This window comes from Haliotis cracherodii, unplaced genomic scaffold (assembly GCF_022045235.1).
Source record: "Haliotis cracherodii isolate W230 unplaced genomic scaffold, xgHalCrac1.p SCAF_18, whole genome shotgun sequence".
Classification (NCBI taxonomy): Eukaryota; Metazoa; Mollusca; class Gastropoda; order Lepetellida; family Haliotidae; genus Haliotis; species Haliotis cracherodii.
This window is the reverse complement of record NW_027266273.1, coordinates 26915169-26942243: the sequence shown is the minus strand read 5'-3', so window position 1 is coordinate 26942243 and position 27075 is coordinate 26915169. Positions and strand designations below refer to the sequence as shown.

Here is a 27075-nt window from a genome sequence, read left to right as displayed (position 1 = left end):
ATAACCCTGCATTAAAAATGTTTTTCTGATAGTCAATAGTGTGTTCACCCGATCCCATTTAGTACTCGGGGCGGTCGGGTAGCCAAGTGGTTAAAGCGTTCGCTCGTCACGCCGAAGACCCAGGTTCGATTCCAGACATGGGTACTATGCGTGAAGCCCATTTCTGGTGTACCCCGCCGTGATATTGCTGGAATATTGCTAAAAGCGGCGTTACACCATACTCACTCACTCATTAAGTATTCAGTGTATGACAACACCGTAGATTACGAAGTCAAGAGTGAGTGAGTGAGTTGGGTTTAACCCCGCTTTGAACTGTGTTCTAGTTGTATCAAGGCGTGTTAGCTTGATGTGGGAGGAACACCAAGGTGATGCAGGTGTTAGATGTTTGCCACTTTGGTGAAACCCACGAGCACGGGTATGGTGCTGACAAACCTAGAAACATAGTTCGAACCCGCGACCACAGGTTTCCGATGTGCCCAAGGGACGCGACGCTGTTCAGCGAATTGCGTCGCCTTAGTCGACTAGGCCACCCATGTCCTCTACAAGATAGGCCGGAGCGTTGACTGCCATGTGGTACCATGTTTACCATGTATTACACTCTTATTTTATCAACCCATCGACCTACGAGTTGATTCACAGGATCGGTCGGTCAAGCTCGCTGACTTGGTTGATCGATGTTATCGCATCCCAATGGCGTAGGTCGATGCTCATGATGTCAACCACTGGATTGTCTGAACCAGAATTGTTTATTTATAGATGGAATATTGCTAACAAACAGCAAAACTGTTGTACTATTTACCGTGCATTTCTCTCAGCTGGAGCAAACGATATTTTATCTTCATGTCTGATCGTGTTTTACTTGTAGAATTCGTCCATCTTATCCGTCAACTTAGTCGGTAACAATTTGTAACGTCACAGAGCATCAAGCAAAGATGCTTGACCGTTACTGTTCAAATTGACTGAGAATTTCGACATTGACTGTAACGTATCCATTGATTTTAGCAACGGCGCACAGAGGAGACGTGTCTAGTGGAATGTAAGAAGAAAATACATGGGATACATTAATTCTGATGAGAAAATTGTAAAGGAGGGTTGAACCTTGGAATGCAGATTTTGTCCGATGGAGAGTCATATTATTGTTTCTGGGCACTTAAACTAAACCTCGCACATAACTTCCTGGTACGACGCCCTTGAAGTTGATTGGTGAAGGAAACATGTCATCATGTAACCAACACGGGGAGAAACACAGAACTCTAGTTCTAACTTCAGTAACGAAACTGTGTTGTTAAACAGGCAAGCGACGAAAACAACTGTTTCCATAATCATAACAAATGAGGCGAAATGGGTTGTAACGTCGACTTCAAGATGGTTGCACTTATATAGCGACTTTCACGCGTGTGTGTGTGAGGGAGTACGTGTGTGTGTGTGTGTGTGTGTGTGTGTGTGTGTGTGTGTGTGTGTGTGTTTTATAAAGCTAGCCCACGGATATACTAGTACCATGCGGCAGTTTAACACGAATACCCCACTCACGTACAGTATTCTGACTCGAGCCGACCAGTCCTTTGTTTTTTCCAGAGCGCTAGGCAGGATAACAAAAAGTACCATCTCTTAAAGTCTTTCGGTCCTAAACATAAAACGAGTCGATTGTAAGATTCTGATTATATGATATTCATGTGTTCATGAATCACTACACAATAGTGACGATACCAGTTGCGAAACCTATGCTGGCACCCGTCACAAACACATGCAAAGACAAGTCAATTACTCACCAGTAAGAACACGGGAATGCATGGTTCAAGTCAAAATAGGGAATTGCATCGGAAACTGCATTGTGACTGATGCGTCTAATTTTGAAATGCTTTCATTTTGAAAGCGTTAGTGACGCTTTGAATATCGCAACTTTTACCAACTAACATTTGAGAAGAGTCGTACATCGCTCTTAGACATCTGCAGTGTATGTCAAATGTTGTGAAATGTAGACACCCAAGGTTGAAGCTGATGGAATATTACCCTTGTTAAGTTGGATCCGACTCTTTATGCACATAACTTATAATGAAACAGGTGAGGCGGTGTCACTGGTCTCCTTTATTCCTAGTTCAGATGCATTAATCAGTGGAAGGAAATTGGCTGTTTGACCATTATCGAACGATATCAGATCATCTGTAGTGTGTCAAACAGGCTACCCTAGTCGATAAAACGAACATATTTCTTGTAAGTTTTCTTTACATATAAACAGTAGAATCTCTGCACTTGTACACTGCACACGTAGTTCAAAATCAATACATCGTTTTTAGTTTCAGCAAAATCAGTAGATCCGCCATCGTGTCACTTGTTTTCCTGGTCCATCACTTGATTGTCTGGTCGATTGCCTACACGCGGCCGTCGTATGGTAGGTCAGGCAACAAACAAACATTTACTGTTGATGCACATTGTTTGAATGGCCGGTACTGACGGTAGGGCTGGACATGCTGACCATTTTCTCGAACACCTGGTGTCATCACTGATTTTCAGTGATCCGTTAATATAGTTCACCGTTATTCTGTATTAAATACCCAATGGAATCTGTTTCGGCGGATCGCACTGATTAGTTACTCTGGCGTTGGCGTAATATAATGTCCTATAACAATGTCCTACAGAGGATGGTCGCCCTGTGCACGTGTCAGGGAGATCACACTCCTATATCAGCTGCATGACATGAAATTGAAGTGACAAATAAACTACTATCATTAATAAGTATGAAATGTCATGAAGACACCAGGTGTTCTGCCGGGAGCACCTTTCCCTGAAGGAATGTCTCGGGTACTTCACAGCTGGCCGTATAGTAGCTTCTCGTCATATTCTGGTATCATACAGAGGGGGCGAGCCAGTCTTGGTGAATGAGTCCTGGTGATATTCTTGTGACGTTGCAAGGTCAGACTGTAAATGAAAGTGAGGAAGGTGAAACAGGAGATGAAGGTAAAGTGTTTTCAGGTTTGAAGGTCTTGCTGAATATTCAGTACACAAGGACTGCAGCCCATCTTCTTTGGATGTGACACATGACAAATGGAAGTTGTAACCAATGAGAATGCACCTAAGTGTTCGTTCCAGCCCAGACCTAACTCTGTGTAATATGTACTATGTAAGTATAGTAACGATTGCTTTCAGAGATTCAGAATAACGGAAAATAAAGATATTTCTCATGAATGTGGAACGTTTTTTGTGGCTTTTATTTGCATATTTTTTGACGTTTCCAATGTAATTTAAATCAAATTTACTCCATAACGATACATCTGGGTGTGAAGACCCGAGGGCAGCTCCTGAAAAGATCGCGTCAGGTGAACCCTTCTTGACGACAACGATTCATTCTTAACAATACAACAACTGCACAAAACACAAACACACCCTCTATAGTACACCTGATGGGGGTTGATTGAAACCTTATGTTTTGTCCTTTTTGTAAATGTATTATAGCAGAGTTACATTTCATGTTAGTTGGTTGGTTGGTTGGTTTGTTGTTTAACGCCGAACTCAGCAATATTCCAGCTATATGACGGCGGTCTGTAAATAATCGAGTCTGGACCAGACAATCCAGTGATTAATATCATGATCATCAATCCACGCAATTGGGATCCATGACAAGCATCAACCAAGTCAGCGAGCCTGACCACCGATCCGGGTTAGTCGCCTTTTACGACAAGCATAGTCACCTTTTACGACAAGCATGGGTTGCTGAAGACCTATTCTACCCCGGAATCCTCACGGGTCTTTTATATTAGTATGCCAGTTGTATGATATTTGCAGACAAATATATTTTTGCAGCACTAATGCAACACTGAAATCTTGTCAAGATGCGCTAAATACATTAACGATACTTTGTGATTACCTTCTTCGTTATCAATATTCTAATTGTTCTATTCTGAAAGGTTTGTATCTTCTTTTTGTATCACATTATATCTATGTACGTGGGCATGTGGCCTTTATACAGAAAACCTCACCCGAGTGTCTTTTGATATCAAATATATCAACGAGTGATCTCACCCGAGTGTCTTTTGATATCAAATATATCAACGAGTGATCTCACCCGAGTGTCTTTTGATATCAAATATATCAACGAGTGGTCTCACCCAAGCGATATCTCCTGTGGGAGCCAGTTTGGGACGATAAACTGAAATAAACTAATTCCACTCGAGATAGAAATAGGTTACTTTACCAATGTTATTTAATGTTAAAATCTCTTGATGATGCTATCAGAGTCACATGGGCTACACACATCAAACACATTCTAATTTGGGTTTTGTTTTGTTTGGATAAGCCAGGATGTTTGGAAAATTAACATTTTTATAAAATTATTTAAAATAAAACTTCCTGATATCTTATTCAAAACCTGAATTCTACACTACAAACTCATAAATGTCCCAACTGCCTGTTAATCAATACACTCTTGCATGTGGAAAACTGTCTACGCATTGATATTCCTTTACATTTGAGAATGTGTTTCCCAAGATTTAGATGTGGTGATGTCAGACTTATGACAGACAGGAATATACACTATTGTACCGTACCATTCAAAACTATGTCCTCACTGGAGGCAAATTGTACATAGAAGATGAAATTCATGTTTAACGTGTATGTGAAGCATATACCTTTATTAGAGGAAAAGTATAATTAGTGAATACATCAGAAATGAAAGTGCAGTAAACATATTTATAAATATAATGAACACTCGAGATACACAAACAATACATGATCTCTGTTTATATATATTTAAAGTGCAAAAAAAAAGAAATATGTTTAATACCACTTTATATACTTATCGATCTACGCAGTTGGGATACAATGGCATGCATCAACCACTCGATCCCGTTTGTCGCCTCTTACGACAAGAATTGTCGTCTTTAACGGCAAGCATGGGTTTCTGAATATTCTTGAAAGCTGGTTATAATGAGCTTAGACCATGCAGCACTGTCCGGTTGTGAGGAAAGCTCTGATGTGTGATATACAAGAACAAAGTAATAAGGCATATAGACGCGAGAGTGATCAGGAGGAACTCGTTCATGACTGCTGCTCTATGTCAAGGGTCGAACGTTTGCAATTATTTAAGTTTGTGTTCAAAATATACTTGTCTATATATGAAATACATATCTAAACTTCATCTTCACCATTATCTTCATCATCAACCATTGTCAAAAATCAGGTGTTCCCCTTTTTTTCTTATGATAGAAATTGAGAATATGATTTTGCATTCGGAACTGCCCGGTTATGTTTGTTATCGGGATACAGAAATGAGGTATGCTTGTGTGAATACTTCGCTCAATGGCATTGACATTTCCCCCGACCTTCTCGGGCTGAAGCCCATTCCCAGTGTCCCCCGCCGTAATATTGCTGGACTATTGCTAAAAGCGGCTTAAAACCATTTTCATTCATACAAATCTTCATGCAGATGATCGTATCTGAGTAAAATGTCCGATTTTAATTAAATTGGACAGATTTAAATGTGATTTTCTGATACGAGAGTTGTATATTCTGTTTGACCTTTTCTGTGACCTCTACGGCGTCGGGGTGTATCGTTGCTGGTTTGTCCGGTCCGCCATGTTTGCGGCAGCACGTGAGTCGGTACGTTGCCAGGAGAGTGGGGTCAACAGGGTCATTCGTATTGCTACCTGCAAATATATGGTCAGTAGTTCTGTTTGTTTATTTGTTGTTTTACGCCGTATTCAGCAATATTTAAGCTATATGACGGCGGTCTGTACAAATAAGCGAGTCTGGACCAGACGATCCAGTGATTGCCATCATGAGCATCGATCCACGAAATTAGGATACGATGACGTGCATCAACCAAGTCAGCGAGCCTGACCACACGATCCCGAAAGTTGCCTCTTACGACAAGCAAAGTCGCCTCTTACGGCAAGTATGGGTTGCTAACACGGATCTTCACAGGTCAAATATGTCGTCAAACAGTGCAGAGGAAGCATATGAGAGCTTGCCGCTGCACCCGTGGTGTGAAGGATACTGATGCACCCAGATTACCGAGAACACTACAAACGCATAATACTATTGATAGAATTGATAGCAATGACACGAATGACGATTTGCCAAGAGATACGTCACAGCCATGTTGTTAAGGACATGCGTACCTGTAATCAAGCTGACAATGGAGCCCACGAGCATCACCGTTGCTATAGCAACAACACCATACCATGTGTATGACAAAAGGTACACTCTCTCGATACCCGTCCTAGAAGAAATACAAAAAGAAACACGTAAATGTTAATTCACGTGAAAGGCATATGTGTTCTATATGTGTAATTCGTATTTCTCAAAGAGAACCAGCCGTGTGTTCATCGACCAAACATAGCGTGACTCGAGACAATACGAAGAAAATAATATTTTATGAATTAGGAATCACAATCGCTTCTCGTGTGAACAAGAAAGTACATACATATTTTACAGTCTTAACAAAATGTTTTGCTAATCAGTAGATCTTTTCTTAGCCTGAAAACATCGAAAGCACACTCGACAGAGGTACTGGTCCGGGTAGACGATCGTCCGCTTACTGGCAGTGCAGGTTCCAGCTGTGCGGTTCGAATCCCGGTTCGCCCCGATTATGTTTCTAGGTTTTGTCAGCACCATACCCGTGCTCGTGGGTTTCACCGAAGTGGTAAACGTCTGAGACCTGCATCACTTAGGGCTTTCCTCCCACATTAAGCTGACACGCCGTGATATAACTGGAATACTGTTAAAAGCGGCGTAAAACTCACTCACTCACTCACTTCAGCTGTGCGAGTCCCCCTGCAATGCGCCCCTCACAATCTGTCTCGATGAAGGGGAAGCACGCTTATATGTTCACTACGTCTTACACGTTATCTTTCCACGCCATGGCCGACTCTGGTGTAGTTGCAGATGTCGTAACGTAGTCTCCCAACACCGTCATGTTGTCTGCACTTGTGTTGAACATGTTGGTGGAGTTGGAGCAGGCAGCAGTGGAGACAGCGGGCAACCAGGGCGTCGCCTTGATTGCCTTGGAGAAGGTGGCGCCTATGAAGATCCACCCGGTGACGACAATGCCGCTGCCACACCCTGCCACCGCCCCCTGTAACACGTTTACACTTTATATACGTAGAGAGAGAGAACGAGAGAAAGAGAGAGACAGAGAGACAGAGAGGGGGAGGGGAGAGACAGCGAGAGAGGGGAGAGAGACAGATATACACACAGAGACAGACGGAGAGAGAGAGAGAGAGAGAGAGAGAGAGAGAGAGAGAGAGAGAGAGAGAGAGAGAGAGAGAGAGAGATCAAATCTTAAATGTAATAATAAAGTAACTTTTGATATAAAGACACTTTTTACGAGTTGTTAAAAATAGCAATTCCATGAAGATACATGAAACTTACAGTCGTGAGAACAAGGATCATGTGTACAGACAATGGGATGGACATTAATTTGCCCCTTGTTTAAGTTGGATAGCCAAGAGCATTTAGCACAGTGTTGAGTTTTGTTTACACCCCGACATTACTGCATGGTTTTCTTTCAGTCTGAAAGACCCTCAAGGAAATTTAATAATAATATCATAGTGCTAAAATAAGTGTATATATATATATATATATATATATATATATATATATATATATATATATATATGAGCACTATGATGTATATATCCGACAATTCCTGAGCACCATGGTATCTACACCTACACGTAATCAGTGCATTTCAGTATAAAGGCCCCAGACCCAAGTACAGTATAGATACACAGATTACATACAAAGTGGTGGTACACTAGCAAGATGTATTTAGGATTATAATAATGAAGAATGGTATTGATGACACCCACGGGTATGCTATTGATGACACCCACGGGTATGGTATTGATGAAACTCACGGGTATGCTATTGATGAATGGTATTGATGAAAGCCACGTGTATGGTATTGATGAAACTCACGGGTATGCTATCGATGAATGGTATTGGTGAAAGCCACGTGTATGGTATTGGTGAAAGCCACGTGTATGGTATTGATGAAACCCTCGAGTATGTTATTGATGAATGGTTTGGATGAAACCCATGGGTATGGTATTGATGAAAGCCACGGGTATGATATTGATGGAACCCACGGGTATGGTATTGATGAAACCCACGTGAATGGTATTGATGAACGCCACGGGTATGGTATTGATGTAAGCCACGTGTATAGTATTGGTGAAAGCCACGTGTATGGTATTGATGATATCCACTGGTATGGAATTGATGAAAGCCACGTGTATGGAATTGATGAAAGCCACGTGTATGGTATTGATGATATCCACTTGTATGGTATTGATGATATCCACTTGTATGGTATTGATGATATCCACTTGTATGGAATTGATGAAAGCCACTTGTGTGGTGTTGATGATATCCACTGGTATGGTGTTGATGATATCCACTGGTATGGTATTGATGATATCCACTAGTATGGTATTGATGAAAGCCACGGGCATGGCATGGGTATGGCATTGGCACAGTGAGGATCATAATCAGAACCAGTCTGGGATTCGAACCTGACAGGGTTAAGATCCTGACAGGCCACGGGTATGTAGCTGACTCTCACCTTGAAGTTGGCCCAAGGACACAGCGTTGCCAGGAGGAACAGCCCACTGAGAGGTCCGTACGTCAACGTGCTTACAGTGAAGATTATCTGTCAACCAGCAACGTCATCTCCATGTCATATTATGTTGTATGATTATACAATGTTATGTGAATAATGAATGTTATATTACTGCATATAGCACAACAAATTACATTGTAGCTCACTGATGGTTTACCATTGGGCATATGTCATGATGTAAGTCCTACCAATAATTTGTCTTTCACTTTTTCGTAAGGTTATCTGATATCTGATGTCATCAGAACGAGGCGGAACTGTAATGGGTGTCATCAGGTATACTATGATAGGAAAACTATAACATGTTTCTAAAATGTTAAATTCGCAAATATCAGACACACTGTTTTCATAAGAAATATGTACATTATTTATGACTAACCTGTGGTAATGTTGTGACTTTCAACGACATGGTGGCATAGGAGACACCACAGGACAGTACACCGCACAACACCACTGAAATATAATAATAATAATAATAATAATAATAATAATAATAATAATAATAATAATAATAATAATAATAATAATAATTGCACACATTTATTTGTCTGATGATCCTCTTGTGAAGCTTGTCAAGTTTCATGGTAAAAACAAGGCATTCCACAGTTTTCTTAAACGAGCCAAGGATGTGGGACATAATCTCAATGTCGGCTTGTGGTTTTGACACAGAGGTCCATCCATGGTACGACCCGGAATATGTAGAGGGAAAATGATAAATACAAAATCCTTTGGAATAGGCCCGTATACAGCCTCAGACGTATTCAGGCCAAAAAACCTGATCTTGTCCTTTTTGATAAATCCAATCAAATCATTTATATCATTGAATTTTCTGTCCGTTTGACACTAATGTGATTGACAAGATTTAGGAAAAACATGGCAAATATGCAGACCTCGCTTTCGAAATGTCACGCTTGCATCCCAAGTACCAAGTTGTCCGACTCCTCATTGTTCTCGGTGCCTTAGGCTTGGTACCTCCCAATCTGTTGACTGACATTGTGAGAGTACCCGGGTTTGATACCAGGAATACATCCCTTCTGACAATCTGGGTAATGCAGAAGGCTGCAGTGTTGGGGAATCTTCACATTTTCCGAAACATTCTCGGTGGGCTTGACTAGGCAGCGCTTCCAGGGAGAAGTCCCATTTGCTGTCTGTGCTGCGTGTAGAGGGGGCAAAGGCCCTGAGCTGATGATGAGCCTAACCAGCCTGACTGTGCCAGGGCCGCCCAAACCCTCTTTGCTGCCCTTTTTATTTTAATCTGATACTACTACTACTACTACTGCTACTACTACTACTACTACTACTACTACTACTACTACTACTACTACTGCTACTACTACTACTACTACTACTACTACTACTACTACTACTACTAGGCTATTTATATCGCACATATTTTCACACCATAAATGGTCATCATCAAAGCGCGATTATACACCCAGGTCACTGGATCAGTGTGCGCTCATCAAACATTCTCAGCTCCCTGGGTAGTAAACAACCTAGACTGCCTGTTAGGCGGTAGAAGGTTAACAACCACTCTCATTCTACCGGGTACATATTGACTGCTTGGTGAACAGAGGCACATTTCGAACAAAGCCACAGCATATACTTCTACATAGCATCCTTGAGGGAATATATTCAACAGTAGTGTAAAACTGCATTTATTTGGTACACAACTTTATTTATTGCTTATGTAACAATGGAGAGTAGGTACATAGTAGGTGCTACATTCGTAAGTCTTGAAGAAGTGAGAACATAAAACGGCGGCATTTACGTGTGTTGGGGCGCCAGGTGTTTCAGGATTCGTTTACGTTGTCGCGAACACCTGGTATCATCTCTGTTTGATAGTGATCCATAAACACATGCTTGTGGTATAGTCGGAATCGTACAATGGACTCTGATTTCAACATTTAAGTTTTATGAATATGGAAAAGGTCTGGTCGCGTTCACTTTCACATTAGATCTTTTTAAATTTCATTGTTAACTGATATTTCCTACGACCGAATGGTTGGAGTGTAAGAATAAAGTCTAATATATCAAAGTATAAAACTTGTTTACATGTAAATTTTAATAACTTTTATTAATTGTCGGTCAAGTGAAATAAAGGAAAATGACAAAAACATTTTGTGAAAGTACGAGTGAGTGAATGAAAATTTAACGTCGCATCGACATTATTTCAGTGACTGTGAAAGTCAGTCAAATGGTTACTTGGATTTCTGTCACCCTTTCTAAGGCGTTTTAATTACTCCACTGAATTAATGTCTTCTGTGGGCATTTTTTTGTATTCCAACTGTGTTGAAATTAAATGCTAAAAAAAATCATAATGTATTTTGTTGTATAAATACAAATAGATACAAACATGCTGCCCCATGACTGTGATCAAACATGTCATGCAAAAATGGGAAACCGACGTCATTAATGGAGCATTATACATTTTCCATTAGCGGAGTGATCCCATTTACCTTGGCCTATATGGATGTTGTTATGGGGAGAGTCCGACTGGTATGTAAACAGATAGGCGCAAACCAGGATTCATATAAAACTGCTGACAGTTAGTATTTTGACAAGTGAGTGACCGTTATGGTGCGTGAATGAGTGGAACTGTATTTGATATGTTATAAAGTTGAGAACAAAGTTGAAAGATAAACAAGATTTATGCTTTCACCTCAACATAAATTTATCATTGACAGGTATTTATACAATGTTGCCAATTTGCCAGCCTATTATCGTATCTAGTGAACGTCGCTTCCAGCAGTAATTCACTCATATCACAGCACATATTTCTAGACGACTACTCTTGTCTTTATATACACAAACGAACCTTCTGTCATAAACGTAATTCCTTAATACGGGACCCGTGAAGATCCGGTCTTCAGCAATCCATGCTTGCCGTAAAAGTCGACTATGCTATGCCGGATCGGGGGGTCAGGCTCGCTGACTTGGTTTATGTTTGTCATCATGTCGCAATTTCGTAGATCGATGCACATATCAATCACTGGATTGTCTTGTCTAGATTCTATTATTTACAGACCGCCGTCATTTAGATGGAGTATTGCTGAGTGAGGCGTAAAACAACAAACAAACATTAATACAGACATTTTTAACAGGCATACTTAGTTTTTGGAGCGCTTTCCAGGACCCACTTGCACAACGCGATCTTAGCTCTAAGATGATCATAACTCCCATACTTTAACATAGGCTTACGATAGTCTTAGCGCTAAGATCGCTTTGTGCAAGTGGACCCAGAGCGGATAAACAGTTAGATAGACCAAGAATCATAAAACGGGATTCGACCTCGTGACTAACAGACCATGGTAGTAAAGGTACGTAACTGCAGTACCATGATATGTCAATCAGACACATATTGTTTATCATACCGGGATATGTGAACCAATTCCTGTACACAGTAACTGTTCAAGCATGCGGGCAAGGATTGTACAATACATACACCTCTAACAATGCACCAATGTTGCTGGTAACGTTTAGTGTTTTGGCTAAGCTTGACTAAACGTCCACAAGTGACTGTGGATGTCATTCAGATGTTATAGTGCCAACAAAAAGGGTAAAATACTATTTTAGCCCAGACTGTCATGTATCGCAGGCTAGATTGCTCACCTGCTAATTTGGCAACGATGACAGCTCTTCTCTCTGACATCGGCGGCAGGTAGGGTTGGAGAAAGTCCCGCCACATGTTAGCAGAGAAACTACTCATGGCGGAACTGATGGTACTGGAATACAACATGCGCCATGATGAGTACCGTGTCGGATCTGTAGTAACCATGACATATATGAGGCAGGGTAGGCTCCCTCACGCTGCAATGTCGTGATCGTCAGCATTCTAATTATTTACGCAAACATCTAATTTGTTTGGGGGCTGATCATCGCATGCATCGCCGCAACCCTTTCATGAAATATCAGGGATTACAACTCATACGATTTTCGGGTATTCCAGACATTCCAGGACGACACGTACCTGAGAGCAGCACTGAACAGAGCTGCAAGGAACAGCCCCGACATTCCAGGAAGACACGTACCTGAGAGCAGCACTGAACAGAGATGCAAGGAACAGCCCCGACATTCCAGGAAGACACGTACCTGAGAGCAGCACTAAACAGAGATGCAAGGAACAGCCCTGACATTCCAGGAAGACACGTACCTGAGAGCAGCACTGGACAGAGATGCAAGGAACAGCCCTGACATTCCAGGAAGACACGTACCTGAGAGCAGCACTGGACAGAGATGCAAGGAACAGCCCTGACATTCCAGGAAGACACGTACCTGAGAGCAGCACTGAACAGAGATGCAAGGAACAGCCCTGACATTCCAGGAAGACACGTACCTGAGAGCAGCACTGAACAGAGATGCAAGGAACAGCCCTGACATTCCAGGAAGACACGTACCTGAGAGCAGCACTGGACAGAGATGCAAGGAACAGCCCTGACATTCCAGGAAGACACGTACCTGAGAGCAGCACTGAACAGAGATGCAAGGAACAGCCCTGACATTCCAAGAAGACACGTACCTGAGAGCAGCACTGGACAGAGATGCAAGGAACAGCCCTGACATTCCAGGAAGACACGTACCTGAGAGCAGCACTGAACAGAGATGCAAGGAACAGCCCAGACATTCCAGGAAGACACGTACCTGAGAGCAGCACTAAACAGAGATGCAAGGAACAGCCCTGACATTCCAGGAAGACACGTACCTGAGAGCAGCACTGGACGGAGATGCAAGGAACAGCCCTGACATTCCAGGAAGACACGTACCTGAGGGCAGCACTGAACAGAGATGCAAGGAACAGCCCTGACATTCCAGGTATATCCCAGAACAAATCCTTCACCAGCAGGAGAATAATCTACAAGACGACAGATAGTAAAATGCACTGGTATATTTGATATTTCTCAGTTGCGTCACGAGATATCTATGTGTTTGATTCAGGTAAGAGTAGACAGAGAGAGGTGTACTCGTGAAACGTTACCATTGTGTAATAGTTTCCACTAGAACATGGCGTGGCTCTCAAAGGATTGAGTAAGGAATGCCTCATCTACGGTAAGTTCATGAAATTATTGTCAAGGGAAATGATAAATATTGGTAAGTGGGTTACAGAGTTGGTTACCGTCTGCCCGTTTTAAACAAACTTAAGTTTCTATAAAACAGACGATTAAGTCAGTGATTGAGTGCGTTGAGTGTTATGCCACCTTAACAAATCATCCCAACCCCGCCACACATACACACACACCACTTACTAATGACTTAATGATAGCCTATAGTTAAAGCGTTCGCTCTTCACACCGAAGACCTGTGCTCGATTCCCGATATGGTGTCCCCCGCCGTGATATTGCTTAATATTGCTAAGAGCGGCTAAAAAACATACTCACTCACTCATTCTTATCACCTGATTAGGACTAGACAGCTGTCCCGACTGTAATGGGTCGCATTGTATTTTGTCATAGTAAGCATATGCCACCAATCCCATCAGCAAAGCCAGTCCCGTCATCAAGGGAAATGCCGGCGCAGACACAAGCATCATTCTAGGATAGAAGAAGGGTTGCATATAATATTGATGATGGATCTGGAAGCCCGTGTCAGTTGTCAGCCATGACCATGGGGGAGTTTATATAGACTTTACAATACCCTGTCCATACACAGAAGCAATCTCTACAGAGTCCATTGCACGATTCCGACTATATCATCAGCATGTGTTTATGGCGCACTATCAAATAGTGATGGTACCAGGTGTTCGCGAAAAGGCGAGCGTATCCTGCCTCTCCGGTGGCACCCGTCACAAACACAAACCGATTGATATACTTAAACTGTTCATCATTTCAGATGAAACCTACTGGTATGTACCGACTTGATGTTTTACACCAAGGGAAGCGTAAGACGATGTTTTGGCTGCCCTTCATTACCTCCTGTATGAATAGCACTGTATATTGTTATTTTTCCGTGGTGCTTTGCGGTTCGCGTTGGTGTTCGCGAAAAGGTGAGCGTATTTGTCAATCCTACGTTTTCTATGACTGTGACTGTTGTCCACTAACATAAATGCGACGAGATAGGTAATTGTACGCTGATCCATCACGATAGAATATGATCATTCCATTAACACTAAACAACATCATTGCAAAATGGATATTTAAATCAATTGTGAGTGTCTATCTTTGGTTTTGAGTAGCATATATCCAATGTATACAGTGCAAGTGTTTGTCCCTGTCCATGTGATCATACGTACTTCTTGGCTTGTGTTTCTGAAGATGTGGAGCTGACTCTCTGCGCTGAAGACTGACTGAACACAAAGGCGGACTCCCTCAAGATTGTCCCCACAAACAGTCCCCAGAAGGTGTGTCGAACTGTGGGGTCGGGGTCAAAGCTGAAACAAAAGATCACGAACTAATAAACACAGTATGTCAATAACGACCCCCCCACCTCTCTCTCTCTCCCTCTCTTACATCCATATCGAATCATGATTATATAAGAATGTTATTTCAATGTTTTAGATATTTCCATTTTACAAGCGCTTCCAGCACAGCTGATTTCTCACTCTTTGTATTACAGTGAATGATTTAGGTTTGACACCGAATTAAACGTTATTCCAATTATATCACGGCCTGTCAACACCAAGGGGACGTAATGCAAGTATTTGACGTTTTATCAATTTTACATCTTTACACGAGCGATTTGAGGCTACAAAGAATCAGGGATTCGAACCTTCGATAATAGCACTTACGACGACTGAGCCACACGTGGCACCCTTGGTATTTTATGCTGCACAGCTTCAACGTTAACGTTATTACAATAGCATCTGTCATGGTTGACGTAGAATTACAACCCGGGAAGATCCGCGAAGATCAGGGGTAGAATAGGTCTTCAGCAACCCATGCTTGCCGTAAAAGGCGTCTATGCTTGTCGTAAGAGGCGACTAACGGGATCGGGTGGTCAGGCTCGCTGACTTGGTTGATGCATGTCATCGTATACCAAATTCGTGGACAGTTTCTCATGCTGTCAATCGCCGGATTGTCTAAACTCGATTGTGTACAGACTGCTGTCACATAGCTGGAATTTTGGTGAATATGGCGTTAAACAACAAACAAACAAACATAGAGTTACGTACTTGAAGAAGTTCACTCTGCCACCTGCGACTGACCGTGCCATGACCTCGTGGCCGCCACCAACAACCACACATCCCTGCAACATGGCATGTGCATGACATTCATTGAACGTGACACAACACAATCACGACACAACGATATGTGTGTGCATGCGTGCGTGCGTGCGTGCGTGCGTGCGTGCGTGCGTGCTCGTACTCTTCCGGATATATGCCGGTTTTATGGAGCCAGCCACCTGAGCTACCGTGGCTAGTTTAACGTAGATACAGCACTGAGGACACAGTACACTGACTACGAGCCGACCAGTCCTTTTTTTATCTACTTAATGCCAAGCTCCAGGCAGGGTAACAACAGGGCCCCTCTTTTAACGTCTTTTGGTATGACTCCGTCAGGGGATCGAACCACCGACTTTCAGATCTCAGGGCAGACACTCTACCGTCTGAACAACGGAGGCGGTCTTAAAGAAACAATGCCACATCACTAAATTGACATTCTTTGACATGTAAACAAAGCGACCAAATCCTTTCAGATATTCATTGTACGATTCCAACTATGCCATGAGCAGGTATTATAAATCACTATCAAATAGTGGTGACACCGGGAGCTTTCAAAAAGGTGAGCGTATCCTGCCCCACCGATGGTACCCGTCACAAACACATGCAAAGGCAAATCAAATGTTCGCCTGAAAAAGCACGGGAACATATAGTATAAGTCAAAATAGGGAACATTATTTTTGTCACTGGTGCATCATATTTGGAAGTGTATACCATAAAACCTTTTGAAAGATTTATTGAGGCCTTGGATGTTGTAACCTTGATCTAACAACTTCTGGGCAACAGAACGCTCTTTGAAATCTTGGTAGAAAGAGCCTGCTCGATCGTATCTCAAAAGTTGTGAAATGTGAACACCAAAGGCTGGGCTGCTGGATTACTGCTCGACATGAAGATGACTATTGGAAAGTTGAAGTCATCCCTATTGTCACACAGTCTTGTTACTCTGAATCCTTATGCACAGATCTAAAGCTGAAACAGAGCATGTACAACAACAGGGGAGTGTGATCCATATGTCAGCATCAGCCACTCACCCTGATGATGATGGCGATCATGCCAATGAACATGAGCGCACACTGGAACGCGTCGGTCCAGATGACAGCTTTCATTCCTCCCTGAAAGAAAACATTATGGAAATATGGAGCAGCAACAACAACAACAACAGTGATAATAATAACGTTACATTAATGCAATGCTGCAGTGTCACAGGTCCAGCAAGGAAGGACTTTAACAGTGATTACCAATTGAGGCGTTACGTGACTGCGCGGGGGAATATAATCTTTTAGCAATATTTAAACAAAATCCCAACATGAGGCACCAAATGTTAGCTTCATATATCGTACTCATGTGAAGAATCAAACCCGTGTCTTCTCCGTGGGGAGCTAATTGAACGATTTAAACACTTGGCTATCTCTCCGCCCTCGAGCAAAATAGTGTGTGTAGGTTGTGTTTAACGCCGCTTTTAACAGTATTCCAGTTATATCATGGCGTGTCAGCTTAATGTGGGAGGAAAGCCCGAAGTGATGCAGGTCTTACACGTTTTCCACTTGGGTGAAATCCACGAGCACGAGTATGGTGCTGACAAACCTAGAAACATACTTGGGGGGAACTATGCTCAGCATATTAACCGCCTTAATCGACATCAAAATAGATGCATTACGGGACAATAAATCTTGGCCTCCACAATCTCAATGTAGAAATCGCATATTTGCACAGAACAACAATGGGTAGAAATAACGGCAAGGATCTCATAACAAGATAAATCTACGACTCACCAGGGAGGTGTAAACTACGGCGAGGACAGTCGACACCAGCATAGACGTCTCCACGTGCATCCCGATGGCTGAAACAAACGCAAAGATCAACAGCGTAAGTGCTATTGGTAAAGTGACCTGCTTGAAAGTTCTCGGATGGCATACGTGGTCAATGATAACGTAAAGACATACCTTTTGATGTATTTAAAAGAATAATAATTATAGAAAATCATAGTTAACGTTGATTCCTAATGGGAAGATTTCGAGGTGTGTGATTAGTGTAGCTCATTTCACAGCGTCCTGTCATTTGACCAAGCCTAGTTTAAAAAAAAACAATTTTATTATTCATTCCGTCTGAGTACGACATCTGCATTTAAGGAAATTGATATCTTGCATCAGTGAGGTTTTAAAAATGAACATTTTGTGAACGAGACAAAGCATCATTGATAAATATATACAGATTTGCCAGTAAACTGTTTCTTAACGAAACCGAAATCGTATATCTAAGTTTCGCGCTGCCCTTACCAGCCTCCAGTGTCAGCGACTGACCAAAGATGACGATGGCGATATAGGTTATCTGCAAATAAGAAACCTCCATTTATATCCACTTTGACACCATAGCTACAGAACGTGTGAGTGAAGGAGTGAGTGTTTTTTCAAGTGAGTGAGTGAGTTTGTGGGTGGGTGAGTTCAGTAAGTGAAGGAGTGGGTGCGTGGGTGAGTGAGTGAGTGAGTTGGAATATGGGTAGGTGAGTGAGTGATCTGAATGAGTGAGTGAATGATCTGAGTGAATAATATGAGTGAGTGAGTGAGTGTTTAGCAATATTCCAACCACATAGCGGCAGCCCATACCAAGAAGGGTTTCCCAAATTGCATCCAACTAAGGAATCAAACTGGTAGCTTCACAGTCATGAGCGCCTTCAATACACAACAAAGTAACTGAATTATCCGGGTGTTATTCAAGTGTTACCTGTTGCATGGTTCCGAGTGCAGCTCCAATCATCCTGACCAGCCTCGATTTGAACCTTACTTCCAGGTACTGGGAATAAAGACATGGGAGAGTTATAGCAATCGAAATGAAGGTTCAAGGGGAAATACTGTGCTGTCATACGCTTTACTACACATAAGTCTTTCCGGGAATAATCCACGGGACCTTAAACAACATCCCCTACTTCTAAAGTAGCACATTCACGCTGCGTTATCGCCAGTTCTAGTACAATACCGTATTACATAATACTGTGGATGCGCCATATCCACACCGTAATGCATGCTGAAAACACTAAATCATCACAATAATGTAAATATGTATCACCCTCTCATTATATCATTCTACCATTCACCACTTGCAATTTCAGAGTCCGTGAGAGAGAGAGAGAGAGAGAGAGAGAGAGAGAGAGACAGACAGAGACAGACAGAGAGAGAGACAGAGAGAGAGAGAGAGACACACAGAGAGAGAAGGGGGGGGGGGTGTCTGAAAATAATCGAATCTGGACCAGACAATCCAGTGATTGGCATCATCAGCATCGATCCACGCAATTGGGATATGATGACGTTCATCAACCAAGTCAGCAAGTCTGACCACCCGATCCCCTTAGTTGCCTCTTGCGACCTGTTCTAACCGGGATCCTCACGGGTGAGCAATTTCAGCAGACACAAAGCAGAACTAATTGATATATTTGTCAGGATCATGTAACAAAATCACCGTCTCGTGTATTACCTCGTAAATACTTGTGATATTGAGTCGGTAGATCATGGGGACGAACATGAAAGTGGCACAGATTTGAGCGACAACAAACCCGGCTGAGGACAGGAACCATTGCGAACCATACACATAAGTCTCAGATGGCTTGCCCAGCATCATGATGGACGACTCGAACGTTGCGAGGTACGACATCGCTACAGGGAGATACGGGGCTTTCCGGCCGGCGAGGAGAAAGTCCGACGTGGTTTGACGACGGCGTGATCGAACAGCAAAGAAGACACCTATAGCTAGTGAGAGCAGCAGCAACAAGGAGAACACCACGTAGTCGACTGTGCCGTAGCCGGGTTGGGACGACGCCATCATTCTGGACCAGATCTGTCGGCAGAAGGTAGAGTATGGACAACGTGACGGGCAGCAATATTGGTAGTACGTAATGCTACATTGAGCGTTCAGGCGGCATGCCAATTGCTGCGAAGAAATTGTGTGTTTAATAAAATAACTATCTAAGAAACGTTTTAACTAAATATATAAAAAAGTCAACTACCGAGAATAATCATCCTCGATTATCTGCCGAGACATATTCCACTGGGCGCAAAAGTAGTTGTAACAAGCATGAAATACTCATATCCCCCGCCAATATAACATAGGGAAGAAGCACTACCGCCATTTTTAGTCTAAGTCAAACTCGTTGCCAGGGAAACTCGAAAAGTCATTTTTCATAAAAATTCCAAACTATCAAAAGGCACCAGTACACCACTAGACCTATCTATGTGCCAAGTTTGGTTAAGCTCATCTCCTATGGTTTTTGAGTTCTGTGTCCTTTTTGTTAAGAGACCAAGTACGTTTTAAATCTAATAAAACACGACTAAATTGGTCACATATGGTTGAAGTCACATTTTATTATCCGTTCAGTGTGTGATTATCCATAACCCTATGAAGCAATAATAATGAGTTATATTTATGTATTTTTTATAATAATTAGATTTAGTGTAATAACGTGACTCGAAACATTCCACAAGTGCTTTGTGGGGCCGAGCTGACAATCATGTAAAACATGGCCGAAGTTCGGAGTCGCTTGTTTTTGTGAGTTTTCTGGCGTAAAAGTTGCAACTTTGTTTCCCCTACTAATGTTAGCAGACTGCAGGAACTGAAAGACGTGAAATTCTGTGTTTAACCAGTTGAATTGGTTGCACAACGGGATACCGTAACCGACGTCCTGGGGCGTGATGTGGAGTCACCGTGGTACGAACATGGCGGAGGAAGAGCAACAGCGTTCGCTTTGTTCAACTGCAGCGTGTTGCTAAATGACCCACACCAAGCTACTGGTGCACATCACAGATTGCTTATGGCGCTCGTCAAGGTACGGATGTGACAATCCAGTGGATTGAATATGTTGGAAAACCCTTCGGTATCAAACATGATTGACATCATCTTGCCATATTTATTCTCAGGGAATAACATTCAAATATTCGACAAGTTTAAAGAAACTATTTCACCGGTCTATAATTGATGTGGTTACGCTATTTTGCTTGACAGTAATAAAAGAACGATGTCACCAAGGATATGTCAGGCCATAGTGGCGTAACTAGAAAAAGTGTACGCAGGATAAAAAAGATTCGGCGCCTTTGATTTTTTAGCGAAACATGTAAGAATTCTACTTATCACCATCATATAGATAATCGATACTGCCGCTTTTAAGAGTCACCTGAAGATAAAATCTGCGTGTGATATTTGTGGAATCTGATCAGGCAACAATGCTTTAGTCTTTGTGGTATATTCATTGTCAAACACTAACAGAGAAATACATTTCCCGTCCTCGAATCAATACATCGATCAACATATGTATATTTTGAAGACGATGACGGGTTGCAATCCTCATCTGAACACACTTCCACATATGGTGCAACGTAGTGCGTGTAAGTTAAGTGTGTAGTTTACAGTTACTAGATAATGTCACTACTCTCATGTAATTGGTATAGTGATTCATACCTTGTCCGATTAAATACAGCATTGTGTTGCTGTACTGTTTCACATGTCATAACATCTACAATGACATGTGTTATGTTCTTGTGAACAATTGGCCTGCCTGGTCGCGAACACATGGTATCATCGCTATTTGACAGTGATTCATTTACACCTGTTTATGATATCGTCCGAATCATGCAATGGAGATGCTACTTGCAGTAGATATTTCTTATGATTATGAAAACGTTTTTGTCGTTTTTTAACCAAAATAGCACCATGGGGGTGATTGTAATGAGTAATGAATTCAGGGAAACTGCTTTTTTGCTATTTTTACAAACATACGTCATTTATATACGAGAAGATTATAACTGTTACTTAAATATGTTTATCAATGTCAGTGATAGTTAAATACTGGATAAAGTTACTAAGAATGGAATAAAGTACATATCCCCTTCAATGTTATAAATTGTCAAAGCAAATAGATGATAAAGGTAAACATAACTGGGTATCTGAAGTAAGAAATTTATTATTCACATGTGTTTTTTCTTTTGTTTGGATTGCACAGGAAATTGGTAACATTCAAGTGTTTATGGGGATATTCAAGCAGAGAGTGAAAGGTAAATTTTCACAAAACTGGTGCAAAACTGTTTCATCTTCGCATTATCTTAGCAATTATAGTAAACTAAAGACACATCTTCAACAGTAAATGTATTTATCTGTCTTACCAGGCAAGTCATTAATAAGATCGTTTTATAAATTTAGAATCTCATTTCATAATTTTAATGTAAATATGTGTCGTAAATCGACAGATATTGATGTTGTTAACAGTGTTTGTACCGATTGAGAGAAAGGTGAAATTCCATGTCTCATTTAAGTGTAACAAGTATTCCAAGTTAAGATCAACATATATCCCTTTCTTGAATATTGACAATAAATCTGAAATGTTAATGATAAATGTTATCAACTCACAAAATAAACATCTTATGTTTTCAGTGGCTACTTCTATAAAGTATGTTTTTACTATCAGTATTTTAAAGAACGTAAGGCAGAATATTGTTTCGAATCAGACCGGCATTAAATATGTTCATGGGCTTTATGTCACAGAGATGTTGGTCATGATTTAACCCCGAATTGGAGCAATCAGTTTGATAAACTTTCAGAAATATGGTGACACTGACTCACATACCTTGATCAGCAGCCGTGGTACTCCCGCAATGTTTCGTTGCAAATGGTTCCCATTGAACACTGAGCTGGAAGATCTAGTTTAAGTTGACCCAATCCATCAGTCCATCTATTCCGACACCTTATCTCACAACAACGGCCATTCTACGTGCATGGATAGGTTTGATATGAACAGTGACATCAATATTCATGGCGTCATGTTGAGGCTGGTGTGCCTATTGTTATGGCTGCAGGTTTCAGCTGGACTGTTTCATGCACTAGATGTTAACGGGGAAGATTGTCAGATAGGAAGGGGTTAATTTAACAGATATGGAGAAAACAGGTGGTTCGTGTTTTGAATAATTTGTGCATGTGCATAGCATATACATGAATATGTGAATTCGGATTTCAATTCACATAGCGTATAGGTATCATGTTTGACTTTATAGGATATACAAACCTGTACCCACCCATTAAAATATTGCAGAATACATTTAAAACAGGTTGGAGGAGGCTTACAATACTGTAAAACGTGAAATTAATGCGTCACCAAAAGAATGCGACCGCTGGCCCCTAGTCAAGAATGCGACTCAATATGAATGCGACACCCCCTCCTCTCAAGCATCAGTAGATTTATATCTAAACAAAACGTCCTCTGTCAGGTTTACAGGAGAATCCTCACCTTAATCCAACCTTACATTAATCCAATCACACACCAAATAGCACCGCTTATTAGCGCCGAGTAGAGCTAAAACAATACGTGCGCGCTGGCTCGTGCTGGCTTAGTACTTCACTATCATACAAGGACGCCCATTTGGTCTATTAATCGCCAGCTACGAAAGTTAGATCACCTACTATAACATCGTCGCACATCTTCTTTTGCATGACATCTCAGATGTAGCATCTACCGTCAATTGCAGTTTTTAGTCTTATTCGAAGAGGGTGAATAAGAGAAAGTTTTCAACTGCCCAGTTTTGAATTTTGTTAGGACATAACTGTTACTGCCCTTCTATTGACTGTATAGTTCTACGACGACAAGATATGCTAAAATCGTCAACGAAAAGCGACCCGTCTATATAATGATAAACAAAGTAACATACGACAGATTGTAAGTAGTGCTATGTAGGACACCCCGAACCTGCGTATAATGATCCGACGCCATTCAAACCAAACGAGCATGAAACAAAAATAACTACGACTTACATTGAGACTTTTTAAGGTCATGTAAATTATTACCAGTGTTTCCGTGTTGTGTCGTACGCTATTTCTAGATTGAACAAGATCACACTGTAAATTGACTACATTTTTATAAACCTGACAAACTATATGGTCATCCGTACTTCGATCTTTCGTAAACCACACTGCATATTTGAAATTAGATTATTTGATTCCAGACACCACGTTACTCTATTGTTGAACGTGCTTTCCATGATTTTGCAAACGCAGCTTCACAACATTTGAACTTTATGTAATTGATATGCTGGTCATCATAATCATCTTCATACTCACATCATCGCATTGTTAGGTAAAGATGGAAATCACCAAAAGGCAACCAAGTGATGAAAATGATCTGAGTAGATCACTGAAAAAACAGTGGCGACACCAAGTACTCGCGAAAAGAGCGAGCATTGCCTGCCACACCCGTATCACCTGCTAATCCCACAATTTATGAGCATATTTGTTGCCTAACGCCGCAACCAACAATGCTCCTGCCACACGACGACGGCCTGTAAACGATCTGGTTCGGGACAGACATTTCAGTGATAGCGAGTGTGGATGACATAATCCAGTGCCACGACACCACGTTTCCAGACTTTTCCCCAATATCTCCCCCTCCCCACACAAGCGCAGAGAAACCCTTAAGAATAACGCGAGACGCACGAAGGGGCCACGCGTCTCTGTAATTACATGTGTCAAGCTACGACACTCTTAGCTCTTAGGAACACCTCCCTTTTAATGATCCCTTTTTACGATCCAAGGATTGCTAGAATCATAGTGATTATGGGTCTCCGCCCTGTTTACGATCCAAGGATTGCTAGAACCATAGTGAGTATGGGTCTCCGCCCTGTTTACGATCTAAGGATTGCTAGAACCATAGTGATTATGGGTCTCCGCCCTGTTTACGATCCAAGGATTGCTAGAACCATAGTGAGTATGGGTCTCCGCCCTGTTTACGATCCAAGGATTGCTAGAACCATAGTGATTATGGGTCTCCGCCCTGTTTACGATCCAAGAATTGCTAGAACCATAGTGAGTATGGGTCTCCGCCCTGTTTACGATCCAAGGATTGCTGGAACCATAGTGATTATGGGTCTCCGCCCTGTTTACGATCTAAGGATTGCTAGAACCATAGTGATTATGGGTCTCCGCCCTGTTTACGATCCAAGGATTGCTAGAACCATAGTGATTATGGGTCTCCGCCCTGTTTGCGATCCAAGAATTGCTAGAACCATAGTGATTATGGGTCTCCGCCCTGTTTACGATTCAAGGATTGCTAGAACCATAGTGATTATGGGTCTCCGCCCTGTTTACGATCCAAGGATTGCTAGAACCATAGTGATTATGTGTCTCCGCCATGTTTACGATCCAAGGATTGCTAGAACCATAGTGATTATGGGTCTCCGCCCTGTTTACGATCCAAGGATTGCTAGAACCATAGTGATTATGTGTCTCCGCCCTGTTTACGATCCAAGGATTGCTTGAACCATAGTGATTATGGGTCTCCGCCATGTTTACGATCCAAGGATTGCTAGAACCATAGTTATTATGGGTCTCCGCACTGTATCACATTCCGGTGACACAACAGTGTAAACCTGATGTATTCAAATTGAGTGATATTCTACTCACTTATGTATACGTGGTTGTTTTCCCTTTAAACATAAATTAAACATTGTAGAAGAAACTAGCAGCACAAGGGCTTCGTATGGTATGGGCTTGCTTGTAATATACATATGATTGGCAAGATGCATAATCGGTTGAAAGGGTAAGGTGTCGTGATTGATGCTGATTGGCAGAGGGTATTTAACTCTCCTCAACAAGGACACGAAGAATTACTAGTATGTATTTGTGATTATTATCAAACACATACAACTGTCTACAAACCTCACCTCATGATCAGTTATTAAAGAAATCCATTTCTAATTCCATCAATGTGACACAAGCAACATTTCCTTTGGCGGATTCACACAAAGTTTCAAATAAAATTTACATTACGTCATTAACGAACCCTTTATGAGAATGTGAAAGAGCATACCTGTTGTCCTGATGTGTGTTGGACCTGTGTATTATAGAGTATTAGCCTGATCAACGCAGAAACTCGCAATCCTTATCACATAGATTAGGCTAGAGTTACGTCGATGTTCCATAAGAAGACGGATAAGAATTGCGTAGACACTATTGTTTATGTTGCCACATAATTTGTATCGTGTCTAACGGTAACCTTGCCCTTGTACCACGTCTCGACACAGTTCTATAGTGGACGCCGGCAATGACTTCGTGTCTCCACATAGTGATGTTTGATGACAGTTTATCCGTTAGATGAGAATGGTGCACAAAGTCACAAATAAATGAAAGCCTTTTACAAAGCGGTGTCGCCAATGATATGTCGACAGTTCATATACTCCTAAAAAAGAAACGCAATACGGATATGTTTGGCCATAAAGCAAAACGAGCGGACCAAGAGGTGCAAAATGAAGTTTAATGTGTTATAGTGTCAGTGACAAATTTTCCGGATCAAAATGATCACAACAAGGACATGCAAACCATTAGTCGGAAAACACGTACGATTCGGAAAAACGCACCCAGTGCATAAAAAAGGGCCATGGAGCTTGACGTACTGCGCGTGCATCAGCGCTATGAACGGTGTTAAAGAGCAAGATTTTTGATTGCCTGGCATTTTCGCCAATCGAACAGTGACAGTTCAACAACATGCCAATATTAATAAAAGTGCAAACAAACAACGTCAAAGGTCGCGTGCAGGCAGGGGAATCCAGTTCAGCTGTAGCCAGGGTTTTCAATGTAACGCCCAGCACATCACAAGGCTGTGGGATCGGTTTCAACAGCATGGGTCAACACGCGATCGGCCAAGGTAACAACCCCCGCCCAAGATCGCTACATCCGACTGCGTCACCTACGTGAAAGGACGACCACAGCAACCTCAACCGCCTCCCAAATACCTGGACTGCGCAGAATCTCCGACAAGACCGTACGCAACCGTTTAAGAGCAGCAGGTCTACGAGCAAGACTTCCTGTTTGTCAGTCAGTTTGAGTAGACAACATCGTCAACAACAACTGCATTGGTGTCGTCAACACAGGGTATGGCCTCAATCTCAATCACATGACCGCCTCCGTTGTCTAGCGGTCGAGCGTCCGCCCGGAGAGCGGATTGTCCGGGGTTCGATCCCCGGACGCGTCATACCAAAATACGTTAATAGAATGTACTTGTTGTTACCATGCCTGAAGCTCGGCATAAAAGGCCTAGAACAAGATACTGTATCAGTACACTGTGTCTGAGTGGGGTTTTCAAGTAAAACTGCCTCATAGTATCCAACGGACTAGCGCTATTAAATCGGCATCAGTCCGGACTAGTACAAGCAGCCACACAAACACACACACACACACATGCATGCATGTACGTCGCCATATAAGTGCAATAATCTTGGACGAGACGTTAAATCCCATTTCACCTCACCTCAGCTCAATCACATGTCATGCGCTGGTTCAGTTTGTG

The 27075-nt window shown here is 42.0% G+C and overlaps 1 protein-coding gene and 1 pseudogene across 1 annotated transcript; one reads left to right on the top strand and one right to left on the bottom strand.

Annotated features, from left to right (window-relative positions):
• Nucleotides 1-2832: 2832 nt before the first annotated feature.
• Nucleotides 2833-22476, bottom strand: LOC139465519 (sodium-dependent multivitamin transporter-like). The gene is given in 17 exon segments (XM_071247238.1): nucleotides 2833-2916; nucleotides 5512-5639; nucleotides 6114-6214; nucleotides 6837-7069; nucleotides 8561-8647; nucleotides 8994-9067; nucleotides 12227-12339; nucleotides 13378-13466; nucleotides 14007-14142; nucleotides 14841-14978; nucleotides 15720-15793; nucleotides 16799-16879; nucleotides 17540-17607; nucleotides 18044-18095; nucleotides 18489-18557; nucleotides 19236-19595; nucleotides 22372-22476. Coding segments are annotated over 17 exon segments (1992 nt in total).
• Nucleotides 7786-8514, top strand: LOC139465985 (uncharacterized; annotated as a pseudogene).
• Nucleotides 22477-27075: the final 4599 nt, after the last annotated feature.